We start from the raw sequence: 17,906 nt of genomic DNA, 5'->3' as shown, positions 1-17,906 counted from the left end.
GTAACCAGGTAATATCTAATCTAGCTCCAGTAAATTTCCATTTATTTCTCTTTATTTTTCAATCAGATTTCTTGATTCAGACTAATAATAAGTATCCATCATCTCAATATCATTTTAATCTTTTAAAGGTTACATGCGTAAAATACTAAATTCAATTAACTATTAATATATTTTTTTCATACACCTAAAACAGCAAAACAGAAATAAGTAGTATATGTTTATGTCTTTCTAATGTGAGCTAGACTGTAAAACTGATATGTACTGCGACTTATTCAATATTCAATAAATGTTTGCATAAAGCCCTTGATAGGTGGACTCCTCGTCAGTTACACATATCATTGCATAATTGTCATTATCCACCTTTGGTTGGGTCTCCTGCAATGTAACCTCATCGTTATGTGTAACAGTAGCACTGATTTGTTGTGAGAGTTGTGATAAGTTCTTGTTCAAATACAATTGTCTCCTGATGTATATCAGTAACACAGCGATTACAACAACTGCTAATACCAATACGGAACAGACAATAACAATGACAATGATAAACACTGTATGTTCAGTACTCTCGTCTACAGTTCTTGCATCATTTGGCATAATAGTTTCTGCAACACAATTAAAGTTTGTATAAAGATCGATAGATTAGCTAATGATGTATACACAACAAATATTATAAACTGGTGCAAATAATGTAAATAGTGTAAATGCCATTTTCTTGCAACATGATGAATATTAATTGGGTACGAAACATATTGTCAGTATAAATGAATGTGTTATGAATGTTATAAGGAGGAATTGGGGATTGGGTCAGTTTAACAGTGTTTACACAAGCTCGTACTCCCTTTCCTTATAAAATGGTACTTACTTACAGATTTCTACTTATCACCAATTACACTCTAATTGTTTGTCAATGTCATTTATTCAATGAGTTGAATAGATAACACGAAATAAACTAATCTAAAAAATGGCACAATTGATGATCAATGCATCATATAAATGATAGACATTTTCGGAATAATGTATCGCATAGCATTTCGTGACACTATTATAAATCATATGCTGCCGGCATATTGGGTGTCACCTACGTGAATGACAAACACAGTATATTTGCTATCTTTTCATTGTAAAAGGGTACCACCATCACGGTATAATGGAATCGTGTGCACTTCTATTTTATTTAACTACACAAATCATGTTATATTCATTATACAGTAAAATGATATGATATTAGCGTCCAATGTGTGTCAACGCACTTAATCATTCACCACGATTAGCAAAAAACGAAAGTGAAAAATTGAATGCGTGTTCTTGTATCATTTTATTATATAATAATGTACAATTCTTACCACTTTCTGTTGCTGCGTCTATATCCTACAAATTAAATTACAAGATAATATTCACAGATCTACAAAACAGAATAGGTAAAAAAATTCCCACACACAGTTTATTTAATCTACCAGATCCATGTAAACAGCGTATATGTATATTTAGACTTGTTATCAAGTCAAGTTATAGTGTACGGAGAAAGTATTTCGCATATGAAAGCTGATCGAAATATATATTTAATGTTATTCACCAAATATGATAAGACAATAATTGTCGTGACTTACAAGCACATATATTATACATAGTGTTGTAGTGGCAAGAGGGGGATAACCTTTATCCTTTGCCATGACTGTTAGTGTAAACTCATCAGTTGATGTTTCAGAGTCGAGCGTATCTTTCAAGCCAATGACACCAGTAGATCTATTCACCATGAAACTACCAGTAAGCGGTACTACATCCGTAATACTGTATACTATCTCAGCGTTTACACCACTATCCATATCAGTTGCCTACAAATATAACAATTCGAATAAAATGATAAATATCTTGTATATTAGACTTAATCTAGATATTGATGTAGGTTGTGTATTGCAAGCTGTTAATAGCATAATCTCAACTGTAATATGAAAAAAAGGGTTTTCTAAACAAAACAAAACAAAACTTACAATTTCATATAATATTAAAGCTGCAGGCGGCTTCAGCGGGGTACAAGTGGGAGCAGAAAATGTTTATGTGAATGGTATGCTAAAATTATGTGACAGGTTGTGATATATGCACGCATGAGAAACAAATGCCCAACATTTTACCGGAAATATAAGACATCTACCAAATCATGTGACTGATCCACATAATTTGTTTTAAAGAAACTTGAGTGGCTCATTTTACTTGCAAAATATTTTGTTGATTGAATAATGAATTCATATTTGCACATATATTTACTGACAGACCCGCCAAATCCGATGTTCTTATCATCCTATTCCGCGAAGCAGGGAAGCACGGAAGACCAGCCCATTCCTATTTTAAACAAGTCAATTTATTTGTTAGTAATAATTGATATTGGGGTGAACATTTGTATCAAATTGTAATATTATACCGAATAAATCTAAAAACAGAAATTGTTCTCAATCATGACAATCTTCCAGGTCACCCTCGTAGAGCTGAATGTATGTATGAATACACATATACAAGTTGAAAGAGTTCGAGAGCAGTGATTGATCTCTACGGCCTTTTTACTTTCATGGTTGTATTGATAAACCTAATTTCAGCAGCTTCAGCCTGACAAAGAAACACATCTGGCGTCATCCTGTGCGCAGCTATACGCTACACTGAGTTCCAGTTCGCAATAAAACACTGAAACGAGCTGCACACCGCATGAGTATAGGTTATATAGTATAGTAACTATTGTGAAGTTGGAAACTACAGGCCGATCTCCGTTTTACCTGTCTTCAGCAAACTATTCGAATCATTCGCCAATAAACAGTTGTGTGCCTTTATGGACAAATTTAAAATTCTTTCAGAAAATCAGTACGGGTTCCGAAAGCAATATAGCACTAAACTCGCCTTAGCTGATCTCACAGCTAAAATCTCAAAAAGAATTGATGAAGGTTTTGTCACACTTGGTGCTTTTATAGACTTGAGAAAAGCTTTCGATACCATTGATCACAGTATTTTGCTAGCTAAATTACAACAATATGGGATTAGAGGGTCAACTTTGAACTGGTTTAAAACTTTTTTGGACGGTCGGCAACAATATGTCAGTACTAAAAACAATGATTCTGACTGTGAAACTATTTCCACAGAGGTACCACAAGGGTCAATCGTAGGCCCTCTTGTTTTTTTTAGTTTATATTAATGACATTTCTAGATCATCCCCCCTTTTTTCATTCACTATTTGCTGATGACACCCGTCTATTTTATTCCGTAAAAGACCGTTCTGTAAACCTTCACACACTCAATATTGAATTAAATAAAGTTGCTACCTGGTGTAAATCAAATAAATTAACTATAAACATTGACAAAACAAATTTCATGATTTTTCAGACAGCTCAAAGAAAAACAACTATTGAGGGCGTATTGTCAATTGATGATTTGTCATTAAGAATGGTGTCGTCAGCTGTTTATTTAGGTGTCACGCTTGACTCAACACTTGGAGACCCCATACCGATAACATTGTTAAAAAATCAGTAAAACAATTGGGATAATCTCATACTTGAGGCATTATTTACCAAAATCCATTATGATATTACTTTACAACTCGTTGATTCTCCCACACATTGCTTAGTGTATAGAAATATGGGGACACACTTTTAGCACATATATTGATCCAATTTTTAAATTACAAAAAAAGTTTGTCAGATTAATTTTTTTCTCTCATTTTCGAGCAAGTACCACACCACTTTTCCTGCAACTTGGCATTCTTGATGTGTATAAACTATGTAAGTACAATACATGTTTATTTGCATACGATTTGAAAAATGGCTGCCATGCACACTCTCTGGATCATTACGCCTTATCAATATCACATCCATACCATACACGATCAGTAACCTCTGAGAAACTTGACACACCACAAATTAATTTAAGTTCAACTAAGAACAGTCTGACATTTTCTCTTGTAAAACATTGGAATGAGCTCCCAACTTCGTTAAAAACATTAACTTTACAAAACTCGTTCAAAATGGCATTAAAAAATATCGTTTAACTAATGTATAAATACTTGCATTATTGCAGTATATGTATTAGTATTGTATATTTTTGTTTTCTTCATTATTATTATTTATGAGAGTTGTAGTCTATTTACTTACTTAATTATGTATGTATTTATTTATTTATTTATTTATTTTTAACTACTTAACAATATAATTTGTTTTGTGTATCACTATTCACAACAACGTATATTTTAACAGTTGAGTATGGTTTTGGGGCCAGGGACTAGATTAGTTCTGCTAGAACTACCTCTCTGGTCCCCACCAGGAATAATATATATATTTAATATTCATTCAGATAAAGTTCCCTGTACAATTGTCTCTTTTTTCTGGTGAAATAAATCTATTCTATTCTATTCTATAGGTTATGTGAACATCATTCTCTTCCAACAAATACGCTGTACATGTGATATACAATCAATACCCGCAAAATACGTAACAAAATCAAACAAAACTCTGCAAGGCAAAACCCACGAATCTCAATTTTTTTAGGTTAACGAACTGCACAATCGCAGACCAAATGAATCAAAGCGCGTAACTGAGGGCGCTGGTGAAACACACGGCAAGCGCGACCAAAAATCACGCGAAATCGCTACAAAATTCTAGTTTTTCTCTCCAATAAGATAGTTAAATAGTGAACGCAAACCTGGTAAACTAATCAGTTCATGAATATTGCCACATATCGTGTTCCCTTAACAAGTTATTGGCGTACATCAGGTAAATTCAGGAATAAGGTACCCGGATGGAGATAGACATACGAGTATGACAGCAGGTCGATACACGAATATCTCTACCTGTAATACGCGATTCTGATTGGCTGTCATGGTCATGAGGTATAACAACACACAGTAGCAACTTCCTGTAGAGTGTTAACATAAATAAATCCAAATAATTGGGACAAGTTAAATTAGAAAACAAGGCTTTCTAATTGTATCAACATTACATATATGTTTTCTTGATTGTTGTCATTTTCATCATAAGAACAATAACATTCACAATAAAACATGAATTCCGGCTCTGAGGTGATGCCATTCTGAGGTTATCATTGGTTGGGTGATTGATTAATGGCAGTAAGATTGTGTATTGTGTACGGTCAGTGATTAGACAGAGCATGTATGATAGATAGGTGTTAGATACATATTAGGTACTTTCGAAGAAGTGTTTATTATATAACCAAAACTTTAAACTCGTATTCAAATATACACATTCAATTTGAGCAAAGAAATTGCCAGCAATATACACTATGATGCATGTATATCACCATGAACACACTCTATCTACGTTTGGGCGTAGATCAACATTTCCGATAAGAGTTCTTCTTTTTTGTCGGATAACAAAAAAATGGTGGTGTTAGATTAGAAAACCCTAAATGATTATCGTTGGCACTGTTCCGAGGCTTTGAACATATCAGAGATATTTGAAGAATATGATGTGCTTGACATTGGAGGGAATTATTCGACATGATTATTTACATTAGTCAACTAACTAAACAAAAGAAATTAATACTTACACTTATTTGTAAAATCGATGTCCCTGCAGGTGAATTTTCGTATACAGCACCCCTGTATTCGTCTTGAGTAAAGTTTGGAGGATTGTCATTCATATCCATGACATGAATCGTCACATCTACTGTACTGCTCAGATTTTCTACTGATAAATCGTAAGCTAATACCTGGTAGTTAAAAATTTAAATGTTGGTAACATGAAATTCACTTGTTTCTGTTTACCGTATAGTAGATTGCAAGATGTGGCACTCGTGCAAAATAAAATATCTTGTGATAAGTTACTTTCGTACATCGATTAGCGAATGGATTTAGCAGCTTTATTTTCACTTATCGGAAGCTTATTTAACATCAATAAAACTAGATATATACATGAAAACATGAATATAGAATTAAGCATTGTACATCCATATCCTGTGGTTTACTCTCATTTATCAATAAAAACTATATTTTATAATTATTACATATACTAACCTGAAAATTAAACTGTTGAACACTTTCAAAATCCAAATAATCAGGGTTTCGCACTTCGATAACAGCATGGGTTGAAAACAAAGCTCTGTCTGGTCTCACATAAAATGCTTCACTTGCCATATGATTGTTAATAATTTCGAGTTTGAAAGACGCCATTTGTCTAGTCTTTGTTACAAAAAAATATATAATCAAATTTTGTCATCGTGCTAATATTTCACAAGGCTCATCAATGTATTTGTGTGGTTTTGGTGAAGATTTGATAACAATCAAACTTCATACTATATGGTCATTAGGTAATTAACTCTCACATTATTACTTCTAAAAGTGACTCACATGAATCGAACATTATTCATTTAGCGGGTGGACACATTTTTAGTGGTCAGTTTGATTAACAAATCCCTCTTCATACAACTATTCACAGCATTAGAAGTCAGGTCTTGTGTTGTTACCAATAATACTAAACCATATTATTGACTTACATTGAACTTTTATTGTAAAATACCAAAATTATTTATGATATGTAGCAGTAAATGGCCTCAAAGTGACAGAGTGAAAACGTATAGGTGAAATGAACACATGCAAAAAGGTATATTGTGAATAAGTTACAACATTAAATTGCATTGCAAATATAGAATTGTTGACAGCGTATGCAGAGTAAGCGACGAGGAACTCGGCGAAGAAATATCTACACGAATATATTACATCGATCAAATGGCGTACTATGTATTAAGATTATTATGATTTTGTGTGACGTATGCAACTTATCGTTGACATATCATCGCTGATTATCGACAAATACTTACAGAATCAGTATCTTTAACAATCAGTACGATGTTATGTATTATACGGTCGATTTGAGAGTTTTCCTGAATGCTCCCATTGTAGTAAGACTGATCGAAATATGGCGACCTGTCGTTTTCATCCAAAACAAGAATATTAACTCCGGTAAATGTTGTAATATCGCTTAGAGGTTGGTTATAATGGTCAACTTCTGTTGCCTGTAAACAAATCATATTAGTGTCATAATTCAAGACATCGTGGTAATTCAATGTAATACAATGCAGTGTAATCATTGTCTACATACTATGTAATCATTATGCCAGTAATTGGATTAGTAATCAATTAACATGTTTCCATACTATGTAATCAATATTCTTGTAATTTGATTAATCCTTGCCAGTATTTTTATTTTTTACTAAAGCTTCTCCGTGCAAAGTTATTGACACCCGTTTTAATTGACTTAAGGTAGAGATGCAGGTTCGTGGGTACTAGGGAGTAATTTTTTTTTTCTTTGCTTTTTATTATCTATATATGCTTAGCAAGATTTAGCAAGATTTAGCAAGGCTGTACATAAATAATAAAAAAGAAACATGGTGAAAACAAGAAATGACGGGATCTCCATAATATGCACTATATTTAACTTTTAACAAAACGATAATGCATTTAAATTTGGAACTGTTACAGCAATTTTCATTATGAGCATTAGCAAACTTCTTACTGAGTGAATTGTTATGCAAATTAGCAATTATCTCAGCTTCTTTTTAGTGTACATTCCAGAACTTTAAAAAAAATAGCTCCTAGACGCTTTGACCTTTTGTTTTGAAATTTTCACAAATGATTGACAATGTGTTTATCTTCAAAACGCCGTCGGGGCATTGTTTTTGGTTGAACAGTGTTACAACAATCGTACAGACAACTAGCCGGGGTGTTAATTTATGCATAAACTTGAAGTAGTGAAATTTGGGTTGCTGCCCTGCAAAATTGACAACTGGTAGACAGTTTTCAAGACGGCACTTTTTTCATAGTACCAATAAACCAATTTTGACAGGAAACGGGAGCATGGTTTAGACGCTATTTTTATGCAACTTTTGACCAAAAAAGCACATTTTTGTGCATATTTCTAACTACAGTGTCCATAACAAAAAAAAAAATACTAACAAAGTTTTAAAATTCTTACAATAAGCTTTCCGAAAATGTATAGTTTTGTGGACATGGGAGGTCATCTTGGTTTCCTAATTAACTAATTAAAATACCTGTCAGGTAAACTGCATCTCTACCTTAAATAAACTTATTATGAGTAGTTATACAAACCAGTATATCCCAAATCCGTAAATTCATTGTTGGATACAAATATAAATATATCTTAGCTCGTCCTATTGTGATTAACAATTATGTTTGTTATGAGCAGCGATGTGTAATGCAATTGATTACGGGGCTCTATGTTTTGCCGAAAATGCACCTTGTTGTATTGTTAAAGAGAAAGAGAAAGAGGGAAACCTGCTAAACGTGCTATTCAATGCAAGTTTCATAATACCATATGTAATAATTCTTGTGTAATGGGAACAATTATACACAAAACAGAACAGACAATGTGCTACTAACATTGTTCTTGAATGTGTGTGAAGGTTTGAAATACTCACAGTCAAGTTGAATGTCACGATCCCACCAATCTCTACAGCTTCCCGATCAAGCGGAACTGAAGTATATATAATACCTTTACCACTGTTGTCTATAGTTTCAACCCAAAACAAATCTGCCTCATTTTGTCCATCTGTAATTAAAATAGATTCAATACAAAAATAAGTGTGTTGCAGTGATTTGGTTCTAAACAGGAACTAAATGCTTTTCTACCCCTGAAAATACAAATACACTAGTATAATTAGCCCAGTGGTAAATAAACTTTGATTTACATACACAAATGAACTCAATATTTCAAAAATATCCTTATTTTTATCACACATTATCCCCATTAATTTTAACGTTTGGTGAAAAGAATATAATAGTAGAAAATACCAAAAAACAATACTGTATTGTTGTTGAAGTTTTAGCAGCTCCCCACTTGTTATCATAACATACATTCTACTACTTGAGTGTACACATGCCATGATTTACACATGTGTAAAAAGCAAACTTTATTATATACAACCAAATTGTACCACAATTGTATTATGTACATATAATGAATAATTACATATCATTTGCTTGTGCCAATAGATGCACATAAGGCTTAAGGCCAGGTTATTTATGTGTGAGTTCTTTCTCATCCAATAATGCAATGGGGCGCAACATAAGAGATCAACCCACGAGTTAACAAAATTAGTGTTATCAATGTCATTGACATATTGGTTGGCAACCATTTTTTTCTCGTGGAGGTCTTGTAGTGCTGTAGTGCAACTTTTACACAGATTTACAGGAGTCCATGGCAACACTGCAGTTTTACAAGTGCCACTTACCAGCCTTACATGTGCTTTATCTTGACAATAATTTACTCAAGACTGGGGCCTTGTTGTGATTTTATTGATTTGACTTTCGATGCTGAAGATACTCTGAGAGCAATGCATTGCGCTCCAGTGTCAGCATTTGACTGCCATACATATTGGGTTTCCCTCAAGTTCAGTTGAACGCTGATTTCGTTTGGCAGAAAAAAATATTAGTCGTACAGTAAGTCATACTGTCACTAAGTTAAGTTGGTATGGTTTTTGTACATAATGTAATGGAATGCATAAGGGGTAGGAGACAGACATTTCTGCCAATCAACTGTTCAAGTTGACTCAGCAGCTGTACCAGCAAAAGCGGGAACAATTCTAAATTTAGTTTACATACAAATAATGATTTGGCATGACGTGCAAAGTCTGACAGGAGCACACCAGTGCAAAACATAAATACAATGACACATTTCAATGTCTGGACAGAAAACGCCAGACTTGATAGAGATGTGAAAACGACACTGATTTAATAAAGCTCGCACTTTACGTATTTCACTTAAGTGACTTTGCCATTATGATATTAAATTGAAATTTAATAAAGTTGTGAAAAAGTGTGTGTTACTATAGGGCACTATGCGGCTGTTACTTACAGACAATACCATATCGTATATGTTGTGGAACACCTTCATCACCATCTACCGCAAAAACTTCCATCACTGATGTATTCTGTCAATAATTTAATGGATGCATGGAAAGAATTAACCATGAAGAAAGCCAATTCAGCATCCAGCATATGTAGACACTATATATGAAATCATCACAAGTATTAGATAAATCTGCTATTAATACTTTCAATTTCCTCAACATAGGTAACTGAGTATAAAAGATTTATGTCTGTCCCGTCAAAACTAAGATTTTAATCATCATCTACATAGTTTAATCGCCACCTCGCTTAATGCATTACGCAAACTGAATAACAAAATTAATCATTTACTAGTGTTATAAATACATACCACTGGTTGATTTTCTGGGACATCCGCATAATATGGCAGACCAATAAACTTAGGTGGCATGTCTTGAACATCTTTCACATTAACATAAAGTGTAGCACTACTGTTTAGTGGGCCTGGGTCTGTACCAAAATCCTGTATTTAAAGTTATTAAAGTATCAGTGATGCGTATTAGGCAATTGTTGTTCACATGTTTCATACATATTCTTACTTACCCGTAAATCAAAAATCACTTTATGCACTCACCACAGCAAATAGGTTCAGTGTATACACTCTCAGAGATTCAAAATCCAAAGTTTCAGTGAGATAAATTTCAGCAAGTGATGTTTTATCCTCTACCACCGATGAGTCGATATAAAACATGTCACCGTAGTCCTACAAAGTGTCAGTTAAATAAATAGATTACTTAAATTGTTCGTAAACAAACATTTCAGTAGCGAATGTGGGACCTTAACTGGTCACAAATGCTGCACAAAATAATGAGGTTATTTCGGGGATACCGTAAAACATGCAATCAGACAGTAGGTCGAGATAACAGCATTCTTTTGGACGATATTCCCGTCTTACTATCTGGCCTTCTTATAACTTCAGTACTATACATCTTCTCGATCCTACTTTTGAATGTAGAACCCCAAGCAAGACAAAGAAATTTACCAATTGAATATGAACAGATAATCCAATGAACACTATAACACAGAGAGGTATGATGATGTGTGTATATTAATAATTGGTATCACTTACATCTAAATTTGTAATAGTAATTGTACAACCTCCACTGCTACCTACATCGTTGTCAAATACAATGACGGAATATATCACAGTCCCTTCTGATGTATCCTGTTTAATTTGAGAAATAACTGGGAGAATTGAAACATATAACGATCCAAATACAGGTTTATGGTGCCGTGCAATGTGTACGTCACAGCAATTTTGAAAGCAAGTAAAAAAGTATTATTGTTTGTATTGTTGCAATTAGTTGGTTTCCGTATATAGATACATGTATATGCTGTCCCTCATTTCCGATCCCGTTATAACATAGTAGTGGGGAATTTGTGCCAGAAACACCGAAAAAAATTGTAGGTTTACACATTAACCCACAGTTTTGGTCAGTTTCAAGTGTATCGCTCGAGGGCGCTAGAGCTGTTTGATGTTGTTGGTTAGAATCCCTTCCTTCGCAAATATTTTCAATGTTGAGTGTGTTCCACTGGTTCACGTAAGCACGAGTTGTATAATTGTGGACTGGTCATTTTCTTTGACTCGGGATGCCGGGGTTTTCGATTTCGCAAAATTAGGAAAGGACTTTGTCCCCCTCCTCTCAATACAAAAAAAAAACAGGGTGACCCCCTCCCATCATAACATGTGAAAATAAGCGACCTTCAAAGACCTGTCGATTTATGTTATCAACTACTTAGTTTACTATACATAAAATTAATTAAAATTTTTGGCTTGTCTATAAGTTCCTGTTCTCCTCTTTGATCAGGGGATATAGACATCCTGAATTGTCTCAGTTTCTTTATCTTCAGAATCATTACTCCAAATTTCCTGAACAACAATGATATCAATCTCTGAATCATTCTCTGTAGAATCTATTGTATATCTATCGATGGTCTGCGATTTCTGAATGAGCGCCACTACTTTTGTTGCATGTGACAGCTCTAACTGTGTATTCTTTTCTACACATGGAAATAAATAACTGCCGTCTTCCCAGGTTATGAAAAAAGACATGCCTTCCTATTCAATGTCAAATAGCCCCCCCCCCCTCCCCGTTTCACCTGGCACTATTTATTCCTTACCTCGAATACATCTGCTAGATAAGGAGCGCCAACGAATATCGGTGAATTGTCATTGACATTAACAATGTACACAGTGATATCAGTCTCCTACAAACAGAAACAAACGTTATGACGAGATTATACCAAAAAGGAACCCTAATAAGGATGTGATTAAGGTATTAGTATACTATCTGAATGCCTTATTCTCATGCTAGAGATAAAGCACGGCGTTAAAATTACTATTGGTTATATTAAAAAATGCGTTACAAGTAAGTGAGCTTAATTGTGTGTGAGTGATTACAAGATAGCAGTAGCATGGTTGGACTTTTTTAATATTCTAAATATAGGGTAAGATTATTGACAAAATTAACTATGTTATAGTTATTTGTAATACTGTGTTATCATCATACAATTATTGAAAGTGACTTGTTGCAAAGTTCGGTTGTGACAATGTCATCCTCGACACGTGATGATGGGTGGAAAAACAACTTTTCCGGTGCATATCATTCGTCAGATTCAGCCAGAACCACCAAAGGCGAAATGAGTAGACATTTTGGAAGATAGCGGATTTATGGTCACCCTGTCATCTTCAAGCACCCAAAGTTGCGATAGGAATAGGCGACGTGCAGTTGGTCATGGTCAGGACGACATCAAGGACAAGGTATCCAACAATCGTCCAATATCACTGGCGGTTCCAGCAATTCGGTAAAGGGGTGCGCTCCTATTGACGTGGTATTCGGCGGAAGCCACGTCCGCCTCCATAGGCTTGGTTTTTCATTTGATTTGTCAATTCTTTTGTAGACTTTAGGGGATCCGTGCGTGAATATGGTCGCATAGATGGATATCCCCAGCCTTTACTCAACATAATTACTTACCTTTTTCACAAACATATTGACCATTGGCTGGAAATAGTCAAAAAATTGTTCTAATAATAATACGTTTGAAAAAAGTGTTAAAGAAAAATTTGATATAAACAACTTACACCCACACTAAGAAAGCCCCCTACATTATATATTGTCAAATTAGGAGCAGAAAGCAGGAGTATGAAATGTAATGCTTGTGGAGTAACCTAGTGTGTACGTTTACGATCTTTGTAGGAAATTTGAGATGCAACGTTTTCTTAATGACACAACTAACAACAATAACAACAACAACAACAACAACAACAACATACCAATGAGTAAATATCATGTCAACACTTGCTGCGATTGGAAAGAAATGACCAGATACCATCACTGCGACGCGGGATAATTCCAACAAGACATGGCAAGTGATCAATGAAATGTTGAATAAATCCTCCACTAAATTTACTCTACGTACCATAATGTGTAATCTACCAGAGGAATCTAGTCTGATTATACTATAGCAGAAGAATTAATTTTCTAAAGTCGACCCCAAACTACATGCCAAAATTAATACACTTAGTAACTTCAACAACTACCTTGGACTAATTGACGAACAATTGACGATGTTCTCAATGTACTGGATACCATAATTCTATTTTGTGACCAATCTTATAAATTTTTAATATAGATCCACTCAATCCTTTAAGGCAATTTCACCAACGCTTTCGATTTTTTGAAGACGAAACTAGCTTTTTCAAATTCCTGCAAAGTAATATTATTAAAATCACCAATAATGACCTTTATTTCCTAAGGGTTCATGAAATATAATAATAACAGGTTTATAAATTACGCCGAAAAACAAACATCGTAGTCATGAGAACTCTCTAGAGTCATGCAGTATCCCATTCAATTTATATAGAAGGCGTAAGATCAGTTAAGAACTCGAACGTTTCTCGCTCAACAAACCGGGAAAATTTTTAAACTTTGCTATTTTGTACCAAAACCAATATATTACCTATTATGAAAATCATTTATTCTACCACATATAAATCTGGGGCCATACATATAAAGCTAACCAATCCTACAGTGAACCTATTGTATAGTGAAAACGCTAACTTCCATTTTTAATTTTTTGATCTGAAAAAAACATGTGCAACACGTGTCGGTAGAAGTGAGAATTTCTCAACAAAGTAAATTTTACATTAAAGCACCACAATGTTGAATACTATCTATTTATGTTTTGTTTATGGTGAAACAAAAAATACATACAATGCATTCTTATTAATATGTACATAACAAAACTGTATACATACTGGCTCGTTGTGACCATCATCCAAGGTCCATGTGGCTGAGACGCTGGTACTAGTCTGCAACCACAAACAGTACAATAATGATATACGTGTAACTGCACAGTTTTTATACATCACATGAATATAGGAAATAAATTGAAATTGAAGATGTGAACTGGGGTACAAATAAATGATCTATTGCATGGAGTATGTGGTATTTCATTGGTTCTGATTAGTCTGGTGATCTTGTTTGCTAGAAAAATTACGCATTTTTAAAATTCAAGGCTCGTGTCTAGATATAAAACATATTATTCCTTATCTGAAGCTTATTTTTCGCATAAATGGCTTTTTCTATATATGTTACATATGAATGTCTATGAGCCAAGCTCAAAACTACAGATAAACATATGCCTATGCTCACAAATTTTATCTTTTTAGTTGTTGATCAAAACTACTGTAAGGCGTAAATATTGTTTTGCATTCGCACTGTGTTTCAAAGAGCTTTTAAAAAGAAGATTTAAAAACAAATTACATAATTATATATAACATTCCTCATAATCAAATTCATTTATTAGCTTTACTTCAGCGTGCGTACAATTGTGGTTGCTCACGTCAAAGTACTCTGAACCGTCTTGAACACCAAATGTTATACAGTCATCCTCAGGATCAGATGCAATTAGGGTATAAATAATACTGCCTAAAACAAGATTGATATCAATGAATGAATTATTTAAATTGTGTAGAAACAATGTAATTTACAGTATGCATGCAGAAAATATGATTATAACTATACATTTTATGTACGCAAGTACTTGAATATTTTATCATTGCATCTGGAAACTGGTTGAGACCAATGATCACAACATGAATATTGGTACATGGTCCTCGGTTGTTAAACTATGGTGATACTGTCACGATACTGATATGATTTCATGTGACCCGAAACGGTAAATACACTAATTTATCTCATGAGTTGATAGAAGGAGTTGGTCATATGCCTTTAGATTCACTTTGCTTTGACATTTATATCCCGTCAATGTACATACATATCTCATTCATTTAATGTGCCATTTATAAAGTTGAATTTTGTTTGTGATAGTCCACAATTTAACAAAACAAATTTTGACATTGACAAGAAGACAAGACTGAATGTTTCCTAAGACAAATCAAGTGCATCATTTCATTTTCATTTATGTTTTCTTTTCTTTATATTTTCGTGATTTGTAGTAATCATGAAAAATTTAATTCATTTGAATATAGGTAAACTACTAGTAATTAATGTCTTGATATCAATTAATTAATCTTGATTACCTTAGCGTGATAAAATATGATACTTTATGCATTTTTTCAAACATACCAAGATTAATGTCTTCCCGAAATCTTTCTCGGTCCATATCATAATATTTTGTTGGTCTTGATCCAGGTATTTCTTCAAATGACGGTGGAGAATTAGCAGAAACTTTTGAAAAAAATATGAACAATATATTACGAAGCTAAACAGCTCCCGAAAGAGATGACAATCTGCGGCAGATTTCTTCAATATCAAAAGACAGAGCCACAGTTTAGGCCTTATGGTTGCATAGTTGCATATGGGAACGTTTTTGGTGACCTCATGACACTGTCGTTTAACCCTGAAATCTGTGAGTGGCATAGAGAATATGTGTGTAAAATGTGAAGGCAGTTTCCCTACGGAGATATATATGACATACATACATTATGTTATTAATTGAACCTTGTCTTGAAATCAAAATTTATTCAGTGAGATCATGTGGGTTACATAAGAAAAGAAATTGTTCCAAGTTTGAAAGCCCTATCAATTCCCCTCTCAGCTTAATACACAGGCACACATAAACAAGTGCTGTTATCTTGACATTGCAACCCTTGTTTTAACACAGATATTATAGACAACTCTTTTGAGACGCATGAGATGATATTGCTTTTATCAGTCACGTGGAGAACATGCCAAGTTTGAATGCCCTAGCTTTTTCCCCGTTGTTGTTAACATGCAAAAACCGATGAACTGAACCGTGATTTAACATTTGACATGAAATGTGGACAGGGATTGCAAGTGTTGCACATGTGTGCCGAGTGCAAAAATCACTGCTATGTTTTTATATTGTATAGTACAAAAACACAAGAAAACATGTGGTGACCTTAACCTTTTGCCCTACATAATACAAGATCTTGTGAAATATTTAGAAGACACGTATGTCAAATTTGAGCGACACTATTTTGTTTACTTTGAGTTATAGTGCTACCATACAGACACACGCACACACTCACCCGCATACGTATCCATTTATATAATACCATAATAAATTACAAACCTAATCCATCCAATGGAAGAACTACCACTAGTACCATGAAATGTAGATATCTTGAAAGTGACTTCATCTTTCTCAGACATGTACTGACAAATGTACTGATCTAAAAAATATTGCACTGTATAAATATATCCATGTGACAGTTCAATCATTACATATGTTATTGAGTGTACAATACGTTGTGGCCGATCTGTGTTGATGGCTATTGGAATCACAGTGACTGGCGGATGGAAGTAGATTTGACGTCACCAAGTTTGAAATTGCAGCACATTTCGTTTAATTTGTACAGGGTTAGGAGTTAGCATTGTGAGCTAGGATTTTTACCTGTGCCAATATCGTCAGACTGCATTACGCATCAAAGGTACCCGACAAACACGTATGCTCTCCACAGAGGGAAATCAATAACTGCCTTAAAGGACGGTGGTCGCCGCGCCAGCCATGGGCGGGATATGAGCCTCATGCAACAAATATTGTGACTTTGACTGTTGTTCAGACCAACCGACCGAGTACAAACTGAGCTTTAACTTGAATTTGAACAGAGGAGCGCATTGGATAGTGGAAAAATTAATGTTTGTCGACACAAATGTCGTACATGTGCGGCGCGACGACCGCCGCCTTTGCAAATTGGCAGCCGAAATCAGTATACTAATCGGAGCTAAGTAGCAGCATGGATGGATCATCCAAGGAGTATGCTAGTTACGATGTTTGGAGACCAAAATCTGACTCTAATCACATTTCGATAGATCAATGAATATATGCACTAACAATTATGCAGTGTATAATGACACTGTTCAAAATGACACGCAGTTTGAGTAACTAAAATGTTAATTTCATATTCGTTGTTTAAATAATTGGTTACAAACAACAACAAAAATTTCGTTTTTCTATCATTGGTAACATAGGCATAACAATGCGTTAAAGGACTGGTATTGGCCATACGATTATCAAATCTTTGAATGTGTTTCTTTTTTATGTACTTCTGCAAAGTTTGTACATATGGCAAATATAATACAGCGCACCAGTGTTGAAGTCAATAAAATATACGTGCTGTACTTGTCACAAAAACTAGTTATTACTACAAGAAAATAAATTTACCATACTCGTCGTTCATAAAAATGTGTTTCCCTTCCCTTAGCAAAATAATATAGAATGCTTTGAACATATAATCTACAATGAACCGTTTAATTTTCGCCACTGTCAGTTTCCGCTTAATATGATAAATGGGGATAACACTGACTGTTGACACATGGTTTTGTTGATTCGCGAAAATAAAGCAATTTACTTATATTTCATGCTGGGGTTTACTTTTTTACACTCAAAAGGGATGTAAATATTCGTATTTCATTTGAATAATAATAAATGTACTTCACAGGCTATCAATGATTTATATGCGCATTTTGTAGAAGACAAATATGTATGCATTATTTCATGGAAGAAATTTATGCAGCTATTTAAAAAA

General features: G+C 34.1%; 1 protein-coding gene across 1 annotated transcript; it reads right to left on the bottom strand.

Annotated features, from left to right (window-relative positions):
• Positions 1 to 279: 279 nt before the first annotated feature.
• On the bottom strand, positions 280 to 16,422 carry LOC102809206 (cadherin-related family member 1-like). The gene is made up of 17 exons (XM_085501788.1): positions 16,407 to 16,422; positions 15,481 to 15,582; positions 14,705 to 14,820; positions 14,148 to 14,201; positions 12,865 to 12,891; positions 12,011 to 12,097; positions 10,959 to 11,054; positions 10,464 to 10,592; positions 10,221 to 10,352; positions 9,858 to 9,933; positions 8,422 to 8,552; positions 6,805 to 6,999; positions 6,002 to 6,166; positions 5,536 to 5,697; positions 1,605 to 1,829; positions 1,341 to 1,365; positions 280 to 599 (listed from the first exon to the last, which is right to left on the bottom strand). Exons 1-17 carry the CDS (start codon positions 16,420 to 16,422, stop codon positions 280 to 282), a joined length of 2,058 nt encoding a protein of 685 aa, XP_085357914.1.
• Between the last annotated feature and the right edge of the window lie 1,484 nt (positions 16,423 to 17,906).

Source organism: Saccoglossus kowalevskii, chromosome 7 (assembly GCF_978046115.1).
Source record: "Saccoglossus kowalevskii chromosome 7, keSacKowa6.1, whole genome shotgun sequence".
Lineage (NCBI taxonomy): Eukaryota > Metazoa > Hemichordata > Enteropneusta > Harrimaniidae > Saccoglossus > Saccoglossus kowalevskii.
The sequence above is the reverse complement of the archived record's forward strand: the minus strand, read 5'-3'. Positions and strand labels throughout refer to the sequence as shown.

What these genes read in the sequence shown, in the direction of transcription:
- LOC102809206 (XM_085501788.1), bottom strand. An exon ending in ACAATTGTACGCACGCTGAA is followed by an intron (nt 14,202 to 14,704) that starts GTAAAGCTAATA and finishes TTGTGGTTGCAG; the next exon opens with ACTAGTACCAGCGTCTCAGC. An exon ending in TTCAACAGTTTAATTTTCAG is followed by an intron (nt 5,698 to 6,001) that starts GTTAGTATATGT and finishes TTTAACTACCAG; the next exon opens with GTATTAGCTTACGATTTATC.